The sequence below is a fragment of the Thamnophis elegans genome, chromosome 5 (assembly GCF_009769535.1).
Source record: "Thamnophis elegans isolate rThaEle1 chromosome 5, rThaEle1.pri, whole genome shotgun sequence".
NCBI classification, from domain to species: domain Eukaryota; kingdom Metazoa; phylum Chordata; class Lepidosauria; order Squamata; family Colubridae; genus Thamnophis; species Thamnophis elegans.
In genome coordinates, this window is record NC_045545.1 from 6,716,550 (window position 1) to 6,733,872 (window position 17,323).

The 17,323-nt window shown below is 37.0% G+C and overlaps 1 protein-coding gene across 3 annotated transcripts in view; it reads left to right on the forward strand.

Annotated features, from left to right (window-relative positions):
- The window catches only part of CDC14A (cell division cycle 14A), a 76,861-nt gene that overhangs the window by 18,785 nt on the left and 40,753 nt on the right, over positions 1-17,323 (forward strand). For all 3 annotated transcript variants that reach the window (XM_032217564.1, XM_032217566.1, XM_032217565.1), the window contains exons 3-5: positions 1,941-2,016; positions 4,233-4,325; positions 13,181-13,260. In XM_032217564.1, coding sequence (XP_032073455.1) covers positions 1,941-2,016; positions 4,233-4,325; positions 13,181-13,260 — 249 coding nt within the window. The remainder of the gene's footprint in view (positions 1-1,940; positions 2,017-4,232; positions 4,326-13,180; positions 13,261-17,323) is intronic.

A 17,323-nucleotide genomic window follows, 5' to 3' on the forward strand; every position in this document is an offset into this window, starting at 1 on the left:
ACATACACAGACTCACACAGAGAGAGAAAGAGAAAGAAAGGAAGAAAGAACGAAATAAAAAAAGCAAAAAAGAAAGAAAAAGTGAGAGAGAGATGAAAGAAAAAAAGGAAAAAGGGACAGAGACAAAAGGAAGGAGAGAGAGAGAGAGAGAGAGAGAGAGAGAGAGAGAGAGAGAGAGAAAACACATGGCCAGCAAGCCACTCCCACCAGGGCACATGGCCGGCAAGCCACTCCCACAAAGGAGGCCACACCCACAGAGTAGGTTTGAAAAAAATTTGAAACCCACCACTGCCTGCTAGTGTATGTTATATACTGTTATCAATAAAATGTTCTGGATTAATTTATTAGTAAATAAATGTATTTATAGTAGAACAACTTGAAGTGAAAATGTATAAATAAATAAAAAACCCTGTAGTGTTGTAAGCTATTTTTGCACATTTATTATTCCACATTTATTATAAATTTAAGCTAATTGCGCAACTATTCAATGAAGCTATTATGCCTTCCTTATAACAGTGTAGCAAAATCATAAATTAGAGTGTCCCAATGGTTTATCTCTATTGCTGCTAATATTTAGGCTAATATGTAGACTGTTATATTTCTTCAGTCCAGACAGCCGTTTCTTCAGTTCTTAAAGCATAGTCCCTTTTACAAAAGATTGTCCATCATTACATTGTTAGGCATTCGTCACATTTTTCCAAAATAGAAAAGCATATAAAGATTTTACTTCTTATGTATTTCTGATGTATTTACTTCTTATTTCTGAACTGTGGAATAGGTGGACTTTAATCAGCAAAATTACAAGGTGGAATTTGAGCTTTCATCCAAGGTTATAAATTGCAAAAACAGATAATGCAGAATCTGCAGAATCTGTAATTGCAGTGTGCACAAAAGTCCTAAAAATGTTGTGATAAAACTGCAGTAACCTATTGCTTAGCTTATCACTTTTAGAGTCAGATGGACTAAATTTACATGGTGCAGGTATCTATTGTGTACTTTGATTTCCCAGTTGATTTTTTTGTAGACCTGCAGTTGAGAATATATTTTTTATTTTAAATATGGAACTAAGAAATTCCAGATAGCCTATGCTTAAGACTAGGAATGATTTGAACTGTTTAAAGTTAATTTAGCAAGGAGGAGCTAAGTTCAATGCAAAGAGGTTATTAATTTCTTACTTCTATTTTTTATCAATATATCTTAGACTGTGGTTGTTAAATATTTATACCGTGTACGGCAGGGGTGGGGTTCAACCGGTTTGCGGCGGTCCGCGCGAACCGGTTGGTCGGCGAACCCGGAAGTAAGTAACTTCCGGGAACGGCGAAGGGCCCACCCACCCGCCTGCGCTCCTTACCCGGTTTTGACGAGTTCTGCGCTTCCACGCATGCGCAGGATGCATACAGTGCATGCGCGATCCTCCAGGAGCAGCTGGAGCATCGCACAGACGCTAGTACGCATGCGTGCGCTGCGTGCGTGCACGAGGACGCCACCGGCCCCGTTCCAACCGAACCGGTTGGAACGGGGCGAGGAACCCACCCCTGGTGTATGGGTTCTGGGAAGTTGTGGGGGGTAGGTTGTGGGGGCTCGGGGGGGGGGGGGGGGGGGGGAATTATTCCAGGTTTGATTTCAAAGTAGTATGATTGCACATGTATATTGTTTTCTCTTACAACATGATATTCTCTATGTAATAATATACATGTGATTATATGTTATGGAAATGAAAATAAAATATTGGGGGGAAAAAAGAACCATTGATATAAAGCATAAAATATTAAATGGATAGAGTAACGCATTTCTAGTTGTAATGCTGCTACCCAGTATCCCTATAAAAGATGCCAATAGCAATGTAGCTATTTAATAAAAGGAGTACTTGCATTTAGAAGTATTTGATTAGGTGTTAAAATTACTTTGAACAGTGTTTCATGTGGATATGTATGTTTTAGTTTTTATGCAGATTTTGGACCTTTAAACCTGGCTCTGGTGTATCGATTCTGCTGCAAATTGAACAAAAAACTAAAGGTAAGAATGCTCTTTTATTTTTATTTTTATTGATTTGTGTTAATCTCTGTAAGCTTCCAGAGGTGTAGGTGAGTGCTTGGCTTTGGTAATTGATTATTTAAATAGTAATTTTATAAAAATTAAACCGAACTATTAAAAACAAATACAAACTAAGAAGAAAAAGAATAGTAGAAGGTGCAGAAAAGAAGAAAAACAAAAATTAAAAAAAATATAGTAAAGAAATATATGAAAAAATGACTTCCTCCCTCATGACAAGTATAAACAATTTTAATAACATCACCTTCTCTTAAAATGAAACAAATTTTTTAATCCCATATGCCATTTCTTATTAAAGGGAAAATATTTGTAGCTTATGATTGAAATGTGGGGTTCTTAAGAGCTTTCTGAGCTTGGTGGTTTTCTTATAGACATTTTATTACCCAAACTAGTGCATGGATGATGTTAGCTGGTTTTGAATAATGAAATGTCTACAAGAAAATAACCAAATTCAAAAAGCACCAAGGACCCTTCATCTCTTATTTACAAACAGATCCTTGTCAATTCAGTTCTGATGTCAGCAAAAATTCATGACGCGTTTCCAGAGATGATAACATATCTATTTAAACCTTTATCAAATAATTTTATATTCCTTCCTTCTAACAGTTAATGATCGAATTCCTTCGAATAGTGTCCTAAATCTTAATTTCTTTCCAATATTCTGTCATTCCTGCTCACAGAATTATTCAAACCTCTTAACAATATTCTTTTGTAAATCAAATAAAGGAATATTGTCCAGATCACTCTCTATGCTTGTTCCTTGTATATCTCCTTTAATTATAAAAACCTCAGCTGGTTTCTTTTATAGGTCCAGTGGTAATGTCTCCTTCTTCCATGCTACTTTTGTAGCCTGTGATTTTTAAATCCACTTTCAGATCAGCCTTAATCTTCTCAGGTAAAACTTGTTTCTCATAATGGTATTTTAAACACAGTCTATCTAGAGAGGCAGGCACTCTTATAATTAACTTCTGGATCCATTGTTCAAAAATAAACTTCAGTATGTCCAATGTTAGAATATTCTGCTTCTATGTCAAATTTAAATTTTCTTCTCCTTTAATTTTGATCTTTAGTTCCTTCTAGTTCACTCTAATGTCCAACCATCGAAGTCTGTATTATGTTTTGTTTTTTTTTTAAAGAATTTAAAACAAGTATTTTCCCACAGGAGGAAGGTTTTTTTTTCCAAATCCATTTGGACTCTTAATTCATTTGTGATTTTTAATCACCTTTTTGCCTTTTATTTTTTTTAAAAAGGTCCCTAAACCTGTATTTAAAAGTTTTTCTGCTAAGGATTTGTCTTCCCCCAAACACTAAATATCAAACCTGTATAAATTAATATGCTTCTGTATCATAATATCCAGATGGATCAAAGAGGCAGCATTATAAATAAATACCGTAAACAATTAATGGCATCCTATATTTGTCTCTGTAAAGAGTCTTTCTGCCAAACTCCAATCAAATGTTGTGTTGTAATTAGTAGAACCTTCCCAATATTATAGTACCCTAATAGAAACTGTGGTTTCTCCAGCTTTTAATGAAAGTGGCAGATGCTGTTCTAGGAATATATAAAAACTTTTAAGCAATTCTATTGCTATCCAAAGTTTGCCTATTTTGCCTAATAAGACCAAAATCCTATATAACTTCAATTAATTCTTAGTGGAAAGTGATTTTGGTTAATTACTGTTAGAAGAACTTGCTAGAATAAAACAAATTGTGCATGTTCTGACCAGTTCCTGCATCATGTGTGAAAGCACATGATAAGTGCACATGTTCCATCGTAAATATTCACCACCTAATCATTTAAAGATGTATGAAATGCCATAGCTGAGATCATTTAGGGTAAGTATTCTGAGGAGATAAGTTTAATTTTTCTAAATAAAGCAACAGGCTTTTGTGCTAGAAAAAAAGAACTGATTTACATTTATTACCTTGCTGAAATATTAAAGCTGTACAAATTTTTTCGGCCTAACAGAAGGATTAAAGAATTGCATACAAAGAAGAAATATTCCCGTTATATGCTGGAGGCGGTTAGGGAGCACTTTGGTTTGAATTTGATCAGGATATAATCTGATTTAAAGGACCTGCCAGAAGTCTCTTAAACTGGTTGAGTCACTGAGCTGAGAAATGTGGCATAATTTTGTGGTTTCTCCTAATCTTTTTTATTTATTTGTATCTTAAAACAGTCTTTCAGTCTATCAAGGAAGAAAATTGTGTATTATACCAGCTTCGACCAACGGAAAAGAGCAAATGCAGCATTTTTAATAGGTGCATACGCAGTAAGTATCAATGGCTGTGTGCATTTCTAACGAGAAGTTGCTGATGCTTCAGTCTCTAAATAGACACTGCAAAAGCTAGCATCCCTGCTTTTTCAGGATTTTAAGAGTCGGAGCAAGAAGGCTCTGGAAAGAAGCAGTTCCCATTTGCATTTTTAAGCTGATCCCAACCATAAAAGAATTGCCTAAATTACTACTTGGGAGGGGAAGGACATGATCTGCCTCCCACAGGCTCCCACACTCATTCCCATCATTTATTCCCCCCCCCCCCCCCCCGGGCCCACCCAGCAATTTAGAGAGTTGCAAGAGAGATTTGAAGGGTGGAGTTGGGAGCAGGAAGATTATGCCATCAACATAAGGTGACAATTTTTTGCTGAATTTTGATGAAGCTTTATACCTAAATTATAACATCAGGACCATGGGGTCTGCAGGCTCATTCTTGTTTTACACAACTTTGGCGTTTGTTTTCCTGTAGGTGTTTTGCCTACTTTTATTAAATTAAGAAAAGTTATTTTTAGAAATGAAGCCTTTCTTTGGGGTGTGTTTTTACGTGAATAATTAAAGTTGTAGAACTTGGAAAAAAAAGCTAGTATTTTATGATTTAAAGGCTTAGTGTTATGTTTTACAACATCCATGTAGGACTTTATTAATATACAGTGCTGTTAATTTAAATGGGCAATTTGTAAGTATCCGTTGGCTTTGTATTTATAATAAATACTATCTAGCATTACTCTGTACTGTAATTAGTACTTCACTATGCCATAATAAAATAAATGTGCTACGAAATGATGCCTCTGTTGACTGAATGAAGTGAAACGGAATTATGATAACTTTTCATATAAAAATAGCTCATGTTCTTAATCTTCCTTTTAAGATAATCATGTTGTTAATTGAAATAAATGAGCTTATTATGAAGCAGCAAAACATGTTGCAAGCGAACAAATTAGTAGAACTTTAATTTTATCTTTGTGTTGAAGAAAGCAAGGAATAAACAGTATGAGAATTATGTTTGCCTTGAAAATGATTCACAGTGAAAAGGCAGATGTGATAGTTCAGTCATTGATGGTGTGTTGTATAAGTAAGCTGCCTATCTTCTTTGGCATCTAATCTTCATCCAGGTTATCTAAGGGTTCTGGTACAGATTTTTCCTAGTCCTACTACAGGAAACCCTTTCACTTCAGATAAACTAGGCCAAGGCCAAATGTAATATCTTGGGAGTAGCGTCTTGCTTGTCTATTGCAAACTGTAACACAACACAAGTGAAATTTTACTGGTATTCTGTATCTCTTTTTTTGATTTAAATCCCTGTGCTGAAAATCTCAGTACCTTGATTTAAACATTGGTAGCAATAATAATAAAGCAATTTAAATCTATATTAATATTATTTTTGCTCCTGTTTATTTATAAGCACTGTTGTATTTAGTGCATACAATTTGAAATAATACTAAATACAATAAAAGGATACCCTAAAAAGTGAAAAGATTAGGATAAGCTTTTCCTCTATTTTAACAAATCTGTGCAAGGTATTCTGTATTAGTAGATATCTGTTTCTGCTGTTTAGGGACGTGAACAAATTGGGTGTCTTGGAGAGGATATTTTACAAATGATGTTGTATTGTGGAGAGGATAAACAAATACAGAATCCAGGCAATTAACCAAAGAATAAATCAGCATAGCGGAGACTTGTTCCGGACAATATAAAGGCTGCTGGTGATGAATAATCCAAATAAACATTAAAGAAGAACATGTCCTTTCTATAGAATCAACATTCATATTCAGAGTAAAATTTTCTAATCAATTCTGATTTGGCAATTTCCGCAGAAGTTTATCTTTGAAACCCTTGCTAGAATATGATGATTTTAAAAGACCTGTTCCAGTATGACTGGGAGAAATGCTTTCCCACTCATTTCTCTTCTAATTTTTAAAATGTCTAGTAAATGTTTTATTGTCCTGAAAGTCTAGCTCTGTTTCCCCGTTTGAACAGTAGAAGAACATTTGAAGGGCATTTCCGACAGCTGATGCAGCATGCAAGAGCCACAGACTTTGGTTTCCTTAATTATTCAGGGAAATTTTTGCTTAGCAGCAGTGAGTTATGTGAAATCCATACATCCAATCATAGGGAGATCATTTTCAAAGATGATTGTAGATTCTTAGTGATATATGAAAATTAAAAACTGATAGGTAAAATTTTGCCGCAGGTGATTTTAATTTAAACGCTGCTCATTTAGCAACCTTTCAAACTTACAATGATGCCAACCAAGTGGTAGTTAGGACTTTCCTCAGAGTTTCTGACCTGGCAGTCTTCTGACCATGATCTGGGTGCTCAGCACCTGGCTTGCAATTACATCATCATAACAAGCCATGGTCACATATTTATGATTTCCAATGATTCTGCTGGCTTCTCACAAACAAAGTCAGTGGGGAAGCCAGTAGGAAGTCAAAAGTCATGATTCTGTGTTTAATGACTTCCACAATCTTCACTTAACAACTGACACTGCCTGGCTAAGAAGCATGAGCACATAATACAATACAATACAATAGCAGAGTTGGAAGGGACCTTGGAGGTCTTCTAGTCCAACCTCCTGCCTAGGCAGGAAACCCTATACCATTTCAGACAAATGGCTATCCAACATCTTCTTAAAGACTTCCAGTGTTGGGGCATTCACAACTTCTGGAGGCAACTTCTGTTCCACTGATTAATTGTTCTCACTGTCAGGAAATTTCTCCTCAGTTCTAAGTTGCTTCTCTCCTTGATTAGTTTCCACCCATTGCTTCTTGTTCTAACCTCAGGTGCCTTGGAGAATAGTTTGACTCCCTCTTCTTTGTGGCAACCCCTGAGATATTGGAACACTGCTATCATGTCTCCCCTGGTCCTTCTTTTCATTAAACTAGACATACCCAGTTCCTGCAACCGTTCTTCATATGTTTTAGTCTCCAGTCCCCTAATCATCTTTGTTGCTCTTCTCTGCACTCTTTCTAGAGTCTCCACATCTTTTCTACAACATGGCAACCAGAACTGAATGCAGTATTCCAAATGTGGCCTTACCATGGCCTTACCAAGGCCTTATAAAGTGGTATTAACACTTCACATGATCTTGATTCTATCCCTCTGTTTATGTAGCCTAGAACTGTGTTGGCATTTTTGGCAGCTGCTGCACACTGCTGGCTCATATTGAAATGGTTGTCCATTAGGATTCCAATGTTGTGCTTTGTAACCACATTGCTTAACAATTGCAAATCCAGTCCCCATTCCCATCTTAAACTGAAGGCTACCTCTATCTTACACTTAAATGTATTCTTATTAATTAATTCATCACTTTCTGTTAGCTCAGTTCTATGCTTGCACTCACTACATCATAGTAAATTATTGTGTGCACTCTTCTTGAAACATTTTTGAAACATGTTTAAGACATTTTTCTGGTTTTTTCTAGATATTTCTGTTCTTTCTTCCTATTGCTGTGGCTTCCTGTACTCTGTTCTTTTTTCTTTAATAAGCTGAATAATTAAGCATTACTATTTAATTACTTGTCAGCGATGTAATAAACTTAAAAAAACTGTAGACTTATCTCTAATTTTACAGCCTAATGCAGCAACAAATAGAAATCAGGTTCAAGTTTTTGATACCATTTAATTATTGTTTTGGCAAGCAGAGCAAAAAGCCTTGTAGCCCAATTTACATGTTGCAAGTAGTGTGTAAGATGCAAGATAATCTTGTACTAGGATCAGTATTCCCAACCAACAAGCAGAATCCTGCTTCTCAGCTTGGGTGAGATCTGTACATTTTTCAAGGAATAATTTTGGCTGATTTACAAGCTACATCATAGTATATATTACTTTCTTTTCTGAGGAAAACACTTGCAACATTCATGCACTTGCGGCAATAACCTTGAGTTGAATTAAAAACAGGCAGCATTGCATAATCATACTGTTTAGTAAACATTTCCCTGATGCTTATTTTGCGTATATATTATTCTTAGCTATGTTAGCGTTATTGTACTGCCTTAATGCTAAAGTGTTGTGTCAAAAGAGATTTGGTAAATGCTAGATTAGATGCCACAAATAGACTTCTTGAGGCTGCGTGTTCGACACCGTGACTTCCTAATTTTTTCTGAGACCTACATTTTAATGATTGCCATTTGTAATATAATTGATATAAAAATGTAACCAAGGGTTACATCTTCTTTTTCCTGTTCCTATCCAATTGTTAGAAGGACAGCGCTCCTATCCACACATTTGATATTTGATACTAAAGAATATGAAATCCCATTCATAACACTTTTGACATGTTTAAGTGTTACATAATCTAGTCTAGTTTCATCCATGAATTTCTACTTCGTAGATTTTGCCGGATGTACAGTATCAAAAATGGTAATTTGCTTCATTGCAAAATATCACCACAGCATATTCAGCCTGAAAGTCTCCTCAGATATGTAAGTTAGTATTAGTCAAAACATAGTCACATATCAATACATTTGTTTCTAATAGCTGAAACATGCTACAGCGTGTCACAGAGAACTACATTTCAGAAAGGAGGTCATTTATCCCGAATTTAAACTTGATTAACTGTTCTGACCCCCTCCTCCGTCCAGTAATGAAAACCGAGACGAGCTTAACTAGAATGTACTTTAATAGCAAGACCAAAATCTCAGTGGCTGAAAGCCAAGCAAACAGATAAGGACCTTGGCAGCAACTCAGACAAACCTTGGCAGCAATCCAGCCTGCCAAGTTAGTTACAATAGTTCTCTTTAGTCAATGCATTGACTTCTGGAAGAGGGGCGTGTGCACCAGCAGTCTTTTTTATAGTCTGGAGAGGAGCCTAATGACCACCAGCTGAGCACAATTACCTCCTGTAATTGCGTAATTGTTCCTGACGCCTAGTAGCTCTTCGATGGTGTGCATCTAGGAACAACTCACTGCTGGCTTCTGGATCACCCTCCCTTGTCTCCTCCCCACTGGTCCAAGGCTCAGGCGCCACCTGGTGGTCAACCAGCCTCTCTGTGCCCTGCTCGGAGTCGGAACCCTGTCCAGGGTCCTCCACATCCTCCAGAGCCGACTCATAGGGCCTCATAGGTGGCAGCTCCAACGGCACCTGCTGGGCCACAACAATTAACATAGGAATTAAATTGATGGTATCACTCACTTTGAGTGAGGCAACTACAATATGTTAGCAGTCAAGTTAAGTAGGGAAGGAAAAGTTGAGAAAAAATCAATCACATTCTTTGGATTTCAAGAAAGCCACTTCTGATGAATTCAGATTAAAAATATAGCAGTACAGGTAGTTCTCAGTTTACGACCACAATGGAGCCCAACATTTCTGTTGCTAAGCGAGACAATTGTTAAGTGAGTTTTGCCCCATTTTACAACCTTTCTTGCCACCGTTGTTAAGTGAATCACTGCAGTTGTTAAGTTAGTGACACGGTTGTGAATCTGGCTTCCCTATTGACTTTACTTGTCAGAAGGTTACAAAAGGTGATCACATGACTCTGGGACACTAACCGTCATAAATATGAGTCAGTTGCCAAGCATCTGAATTTGATCTCATGACCATGAAGATTCTGCAAGGATCATAAGTGTGAAAAACAGTCCTAAGTCACTTTTTTCAGTGCCATTGTAACTTTGGTCACTACACGAACAGTTGTAAGTCGAGGATTATCTGTATAAAACACACTGAAAATGTGAATGATAAATTAACCAAATAAATAATGGGGAAATGTTGGGCATAAATAATTCTCATGACAAAGGAAAATTGGCAAAGGTGTTAAGGGTGTATCTTACTGTTAAGCCAAGAGGCATGAAGGAGAGGAGCTTTAGGAGAAAAGATTTTGGTTTTAACCAAAATCTATATATGTAAAAATGGCTGTGGGTGTGTATGTTCCAGCATAACTCTGGAATGCCTCAAACAATTTCAACCAAACTTGGTATACAGATGACTTACTCTCTGGAAACAAATACTGTGGGGTTAAGACACCTCTAACGCCCCTTGGTATATGTGTCCATGTGTGTGTGTGTTCCAGCATAACTCTGGAATGCCTGGGTTGCTGAAATGAAAAGGACTGAATTATATCTATAGTGTCAAGAAACCATACCTTTGACAGTGATAGTGTGCATTTTGGATTCAAGTTCTGTTAAGATACAGCCTGCTGTGCCTTAAAATGGCTTCTAATGCACAGCACAGTGTAGTTGCCATGGTAACGGCTTTGCAGTACTCCACAAGGGGGCTCTAATACAGGATTGGGATAAATACATCCCCGGCTACGCCACGTTATCAGCCAGTAAATAATAAAAACTGCTTGGTAAGTGATAACGCAACACCTGGAAGTGTATATTGGGTGGGTTCCCCACAGACCATTTGCTATTTAAATATTTATAATTATCTAGAGGACAAAATGGAAGGGATTTTTATCATTTTTGAAAATAACATCAAGTTTAGTGAGGTTATAACTTGGAGGACAAAATCACGACTCAAAATTAGCTTGGCATGCTTGAATGTTGGGCCAAAATCAGTAGGATGATATGAACAGTTTTCATGGTTGAGAACCTCTGCATCTCGGAAGGCAAAATCAGATGTGTGGATCTGGTAGATGAATGCATAGATAAATTGTGCAAGTTATGGTATATACGAATGTTCCTTCTGGAAAAATATATAGGTACAGGTTCAATCCTGGAGGGAAATATCTGGTTATTCACCCCAGATATAACAGCTAAAAAGGCCAATGCATTCAGAGAATCGTTGTTTCAGAATCATGGGAGATAAGAGTTGCTTTGCATTTATCAGACTGCTCTTGAAAATATGTCCAGTTCTGGGCATAATACTTTAAAAGGAACATGGAGAAGTCGGATTAGATTCAGAGGAATGTTTTATGGTGATAAAGGTGTGAAAGATTCAGGTGACAACCGTCTCCATATATTTAAAACACTGTCATATGTTGGAGGGAAGTGACCCTTCCTTCTCTGTTGAAACTTTAAGCAGGGCAAGACCCAATTGGATGAAACTAAATGAGATCCAAGCTGAATAGTAGGAATTTCGTGATAGGAAGAGTTATTAAACATGGAACAAACTGCCTGGAGTTCCTTCACTGAAGGTTTTCCTACAAGGTCTGGATGCCACTTTTAGGGAAAGTTTAGCAATAGCAGTTAGACTTATATACCGCTTCATAGGGCTTTCAGCCCTCTCTAAGCGGTTTACAGAGTCAGCATATCGCCCCCACAGTCTGGGTCCTCATTTCACCCACCTCGGAAGGATGGAAGGCTGAGTCAACCTTGAGCCGGTGAGATTTGAACCGCTGAACTGCAGATAGTAGTTAGCTGAAGTGGCCTGCAGTACTGCACTCTACCCACTGCGCCACCTCGGCTCTAGTTTAATGAATTCCTGCAAGAAATGTTGGATTAGGTAATCTATTTTGGAATTTCAAACTCATATTCTGATTTTAGGAAGCTTACATACGAAAAAGGAGTTGGAGAAATATTTCTACCGTGTTTTCCCGAAAATAAGGCAACATCTTATTTTCTTTTGACCCCCGAAATAAGCGTTTGACCTTATTTTCAGGGAGGTCTTATTATTTTTGAGGTGCAGTGAGCGTGGTCACCTCATGGCTGCTGCTGTGTTTCACGTCGCTGGGCCTGCCTCTCTTTTTGTGGTGGCCATTAGCATCACAGAAGGGGTGCAGTGGCTAGGGTTGCGGGAACAGCCGTTAGGTAAGGGCATATGGGCTGCATGGGGCATGTTTCCCCCACTCTTCTCCCCCCAGCCTTGCCTCCTCACCCAGTGTTGTTTGTGTGGCAATCAGCCAAAGGAAATGGCAGAGACCGGCTGTGCATGCATTTAAATATTTTCAAGAAAGGCTTGTTTTTTAGGGGGGGAGGGCTTATTTTAGCGCATGCGTTTAAAAGCCTAATTGGGCTTATTATCCGGGGAGGTCTTATTTTCAGGGAAACAGGGTGAGAAAGTCTGTATATATTGTATAATAAGGTAATTAGGAATTAAATTCAGATGATAAGAATGAAGCCACACATTCACACAGTATCTTTTAATTGCATTTACATGGTTATGCCTTATTTTATCAAAATTATTCTTGATTCAAGAACCTTTCAACTTAATGTTACAATCATATAGTCTTGAATGCAAAATTTATGAAGGCAAAAGTAATGGATTTTGGGGTGGGCAAGTGTTTTTATTTTAAGAGAATTATGAGAATACCGGTTAGTATAATATTGGAACTCTTTTAAAACAGTTATTGAACACGTTTATGATATGGAAGCAGACCATTTTGAAAGCGCAGATTCTAAATAATCCTGTTATTTAAATTCTGCTTTCTATAACTGTATAATTTGTATACAATATAATCTTTTAGGGAAGCATTTTTCTATTTTTTTTAATGGGAACAAAACTCTTGGGAAGTACTTTTAGAAGATGTGTTAATGCATTACTACAAGTTGATTTCGGTTGATAATTCTGTATATATATCTGCAATCTGCAATCAGCTGCAGAAAAATGTTGCTTTTTTCTTATGAAAACAATAAAAATATGAGAGGAGGAGTTAGGAGGGCTGTTAGCTAACTTGGGAAGTCAACATCAAAACATTTTGATATTTTTGCCTCGTAAACTTCCTGGTTATGTCAACTCCTAGTTAGGTAAACAGAAGTTGAGCGTGATTTGGAGAGTTCACATTTTAAGCTTGGAATAAAAACAATTTTCTGAAGTATCAACATACATTGATTCTGAAGCATTAATTATAGGAATTAAAAAATTGAAATCAAAGTCTCGTTGAGTTAATTTCAGACTTTATATTGATATTATGAGTTACACAATTGTAAGTATGTTTGTATTTTCTAAATTAAATTGTATTTTTATTTTTGTAGGTAGTTTACTTGAAGAAAACACCAGAAGAAGCTTATCGGATACTCTTATCCGGGTCTAATCCACCCTATCTTCCATTTAGGTATAATTGTAATTTTGTATAATGCTTTAAAATATTAAAAATGCTTTAAAGATAGTGAAAGCAATTTGGTAGTTCTAGCCATCCTAAAGAGATTATCTCATATTTTACTGACATAAATCTTGCATTCTATACAATGTGTTCTCCACTAAGCAAATTTATTTGGGTTTTCCTCATTATAAAAATGAAAATTTAATAATGAAACAAGAGAGAAATCTGGACCAAATTCTTTCCTGTATATATCCTATACTAATATGCTGCTTATTACTGATGTTTGTCAATGGACTATATTAATATTTAAGATATTTATTCCACTTTTATTACTCAAGGCAGTGAACATATGTAGTAGATCTTCCTCCTCCTATTTTCCCACAACAACAACCCTTTGAGGTGGGTTGGGCTGAGAGAAAGTGACTGGCCCAAAGCCACCCACCCAGCTTTCATGCCTAAGGCGGGTCTATAAATTTCATAAGTAGGGTTGTGTTCAAATACATTCCAGATTTCTCCAGATCATATTACTCTATAGTCTTGTGTAATGGTTAACAGATTATTATATCACCTCCTTTATTATTGTGGAAATTATGTCTGATTACATACAAAATAAAAGTAACATATCTTGTTCCTTACACAGTTGATAAGCCAAGCAATTCATCTGGCTTGTTTCACTTTTAAAATACTTCTATCAAACAAAATGTCCAGGTCTTGATTAATTTCCTACTCTTCAATTTTTTCATCCTTCATTCTAATTTAGCCATTAATTTGTCATATTTGCGATTAATAACAGCCCTAAGGAGGTCAGCTTTCATTCCAAATCTTCCAAACCTTTTGTTAATTTTCTTAATGGGTCGGATGGTATTATCTGACATTATGCAATTCATAATTAAAAAAGATCTTTACTTTATATTAAGGAACAGGTATCAAGTTGGGCGAAATATGCATACATAAAACTCTACAGGAAGGAACAATGGAAGGAAAGTGTTAGTCACTTGTCCCAGTAAATATGCTTCTTTAATCCAAACGAAGACCTAAATGGTTACGGTTGGGTAACATATTTCCTCAGACCCACTTTCTTCCTTGTGTGTTTTCTGGATCTACTCCCTTTCTCTTGTCATTAGCTGTCAAACTAACCTCCAGATGGCTGGGCATGCACCACAGTTTTTCCAGTTTTCCACTGTGCCTATATAACACTGCCCCATGAAACTTAGTTAGCTTTTGGGTTCTCATACAATAGTCTGGAATCAACTTACCTTCGCTACCAGTTTGCAAATGTGTGCGCATGCGCAGAGCGTCAAAAACGGGGTGTGATGGGTGGGCGGGCGGAGCCTGCTACTGAGCGGATCTGCAAAGGTAAGTAGAACAGTGCGAGGGGGGAATCCGCTGTGCTACGCGATTTAGATTTTCTAGAAAGCAGGAAATCTGACCATTCCAGCTAATATAAATCAAGTGTCACAGCTGATTATTGGAAATACCAGTTTGCCTGAACCAGTAGCATTTTTTTTTACTATCGGTTCAAGCGACCTGGTAGCATTTTTTACTACCGGTTTGGTCAAATTGGTTGAACCAGTAGCATTTCACCCCTGGTCTGAACGATTCTTTTTAAAGATGCATTACATTTCTGATACCTAGAACATCCTTAAACAATCTGGCTTTCCGCACTAATTAGGCCAATATGCTCACTGTAAATGCCTTGACATGCTGTTTCATCTAGCAGTTCTCTCACTCTCTTTCTTCTTTATGGATTACACACCTCATTTGCTTCTCTTCACTTATCCTCCTCTTGGCATTCCAAACCTCAATTTATCTCTAGCCGAATCCTTTAGAGCCATGGTTCCCAAACTGTGTGCCATTGGGGTGCTACGATGAACTCAGACTGGGATATTTCACATTTTTAATGGAAACATAGCAATACCCAACATCTTCTGAACAAAGCACCAACTACTAGCTTTCTACTGCTGTGCTTCCCTCAAAAATTTAAAATATCCCACAGTGTCTCTGTGAACTTAACTTTTGGAAACTGTAAGATGCCATGGAAAAATTTCTGAGATCTACAAGCCCTGGGAACTGAGAAGATGTAAGGATGTCTGAAGCTCCCTCAGAGGCAAAACTCTTCATTGTCCATATTGATCTTAATTCTTTACACAAAGACTCTTGGTCTTCTCTTTTTTACCATTTACTCAGAATATTTTTTACTGCTAGGTAAAGATAGCTAATTAATTTAATTAATTAAATTTCTATAGCCGCCCAACTCAACCAAGTGACTCTGGGCAGCAATAGATTTGCTACCCATCTAGTGCCAAATGATCTCCCTTTCTCCCCCCCCCCCCCCCTTTTTAATGATTGCTGAACAAATTGTCAGTGAGGACTATTCGTATTTAATTTAGTTTCTTTCTGGCTTCTTGCCTTGTACAAGTTCAGTGCAATTATGGGATCAAAATAGATACGAAAAACTCAGGATAGAAACTTAATATGGATATACTGTAACTGGAAGCTATTTCTTTGTTCTTCTCCCAATGACTTTGCAGTGCTTGGTTTAAAAACAAAGTATTGTTACATAAAGTTGGGGATTTCTGGATAAACCTTTTGATTAATGCAAAACAACTGCTGATTCAGGTGCCTGAAGAACCTGGCAAATTGCTAAGATCAAAGCTTCGTCAGCCAAAACTATTTGTAATCACCTCAAGTTTGGAGAATTGTCAGGAATGTATTCTGAATAGAAAGTATCAGTATTTAAAATAGAGACAGTTCATCAGTGATAGGGAAGTTATTTTAAAGCCTGCTGAGTTGTATATCTCTCTTTGTATTAAACCACAAACAAAAATTCATATATGATCTTTTCTTTGTAGAAAAAAAAATAATCATTTGCTTTTGCAACTTAATGCCATCTCCTGAAATTGATCATTCAGAATATGCTTGTAAAAATTATTTGCCTTACGATAAATAAATTACCCCACTTTAACACCCCATCCACTGTTATTTTAAGATAATAAACTATTAGGTCTACATATTTTTCCTTCCTTTTTCCTTTCCCATTCAGTACTGAATATAATTGTAGGCAATTATTTTTTGCTCTTTTCAAAGTTCTACCCTTCTCTAAAATAGAACTAGAAATTTGACCTTTGCTGGATTTGAGGAACTTTAAAAGCCAAAAAATACAGAAGGCACTTTTAATGGCGTGCACCAAATTTGACGTTGACCTTGAATCAAGATGAGCACACCTAATTTTGTGAAATCCTGAAACCAGGCGGAAACCTTTCATCCTCTCTCCTCCCCTGGAGCCTCGCTTCTTTGAAATAATTATGTAAATAAATACTAGAATGCTCATTTTTTTTCATTCAGCAATGAATATGATAAGTGAAGTGAAGGTATTCATGTCTATCACAATCAATCTACTAGAAAAGTTTTAAAATGAGGTAAATGTAATCTGACAAGAATTGTTTTAGATAAATCTCTGCTGTAGCCTGAATTTACTATATTGTTTCCATTGTACTTGGAGAACAGGGGTATCAAACTCGAGACCCGTGGGCCGGATCCGGCCTGCGGGGTGCTTAAATCCAGCCCATGGGGCCAGCCTGGAAATTGTTGTAGATGGGTTTGAAGGGATCACAGGAGCCATGGAATAGCCAGTAAGATGGAATTTATTATACATAAGCAAGGTGACAGCGATTCCGATTGTAACAGATCGCGCCCCAGTATTTATAAGACATGTAACAACCCAAATAACCAATCAGAGCCAGATACTGCACAGCAACTGCTGCTGCAGTACCTTGGCCAATTAGAGGAGCCTAGCTGCTTCTTGGAGGCTAGCAACAACCTCTAATGCCCCTAGGCCAATTAGGGCTCAGCAGAGTGGTTGCTGGCCCTTTTCAATGTATCTGAATACACAACACCCCTTCCCCCCAGATTAGTTGATGGGGGGGGTGGAGGACACCAAATTATAACAAGCAACTTTGAGATTTACTTTTGCATTATCCCCCAAGTTAAGAGAATTATTTTTATTAATACATTTCAACAGCAGTTCCCCCAATTTTATTGATTCATCCCCAATAGCATTCCGTGAATGAACTAT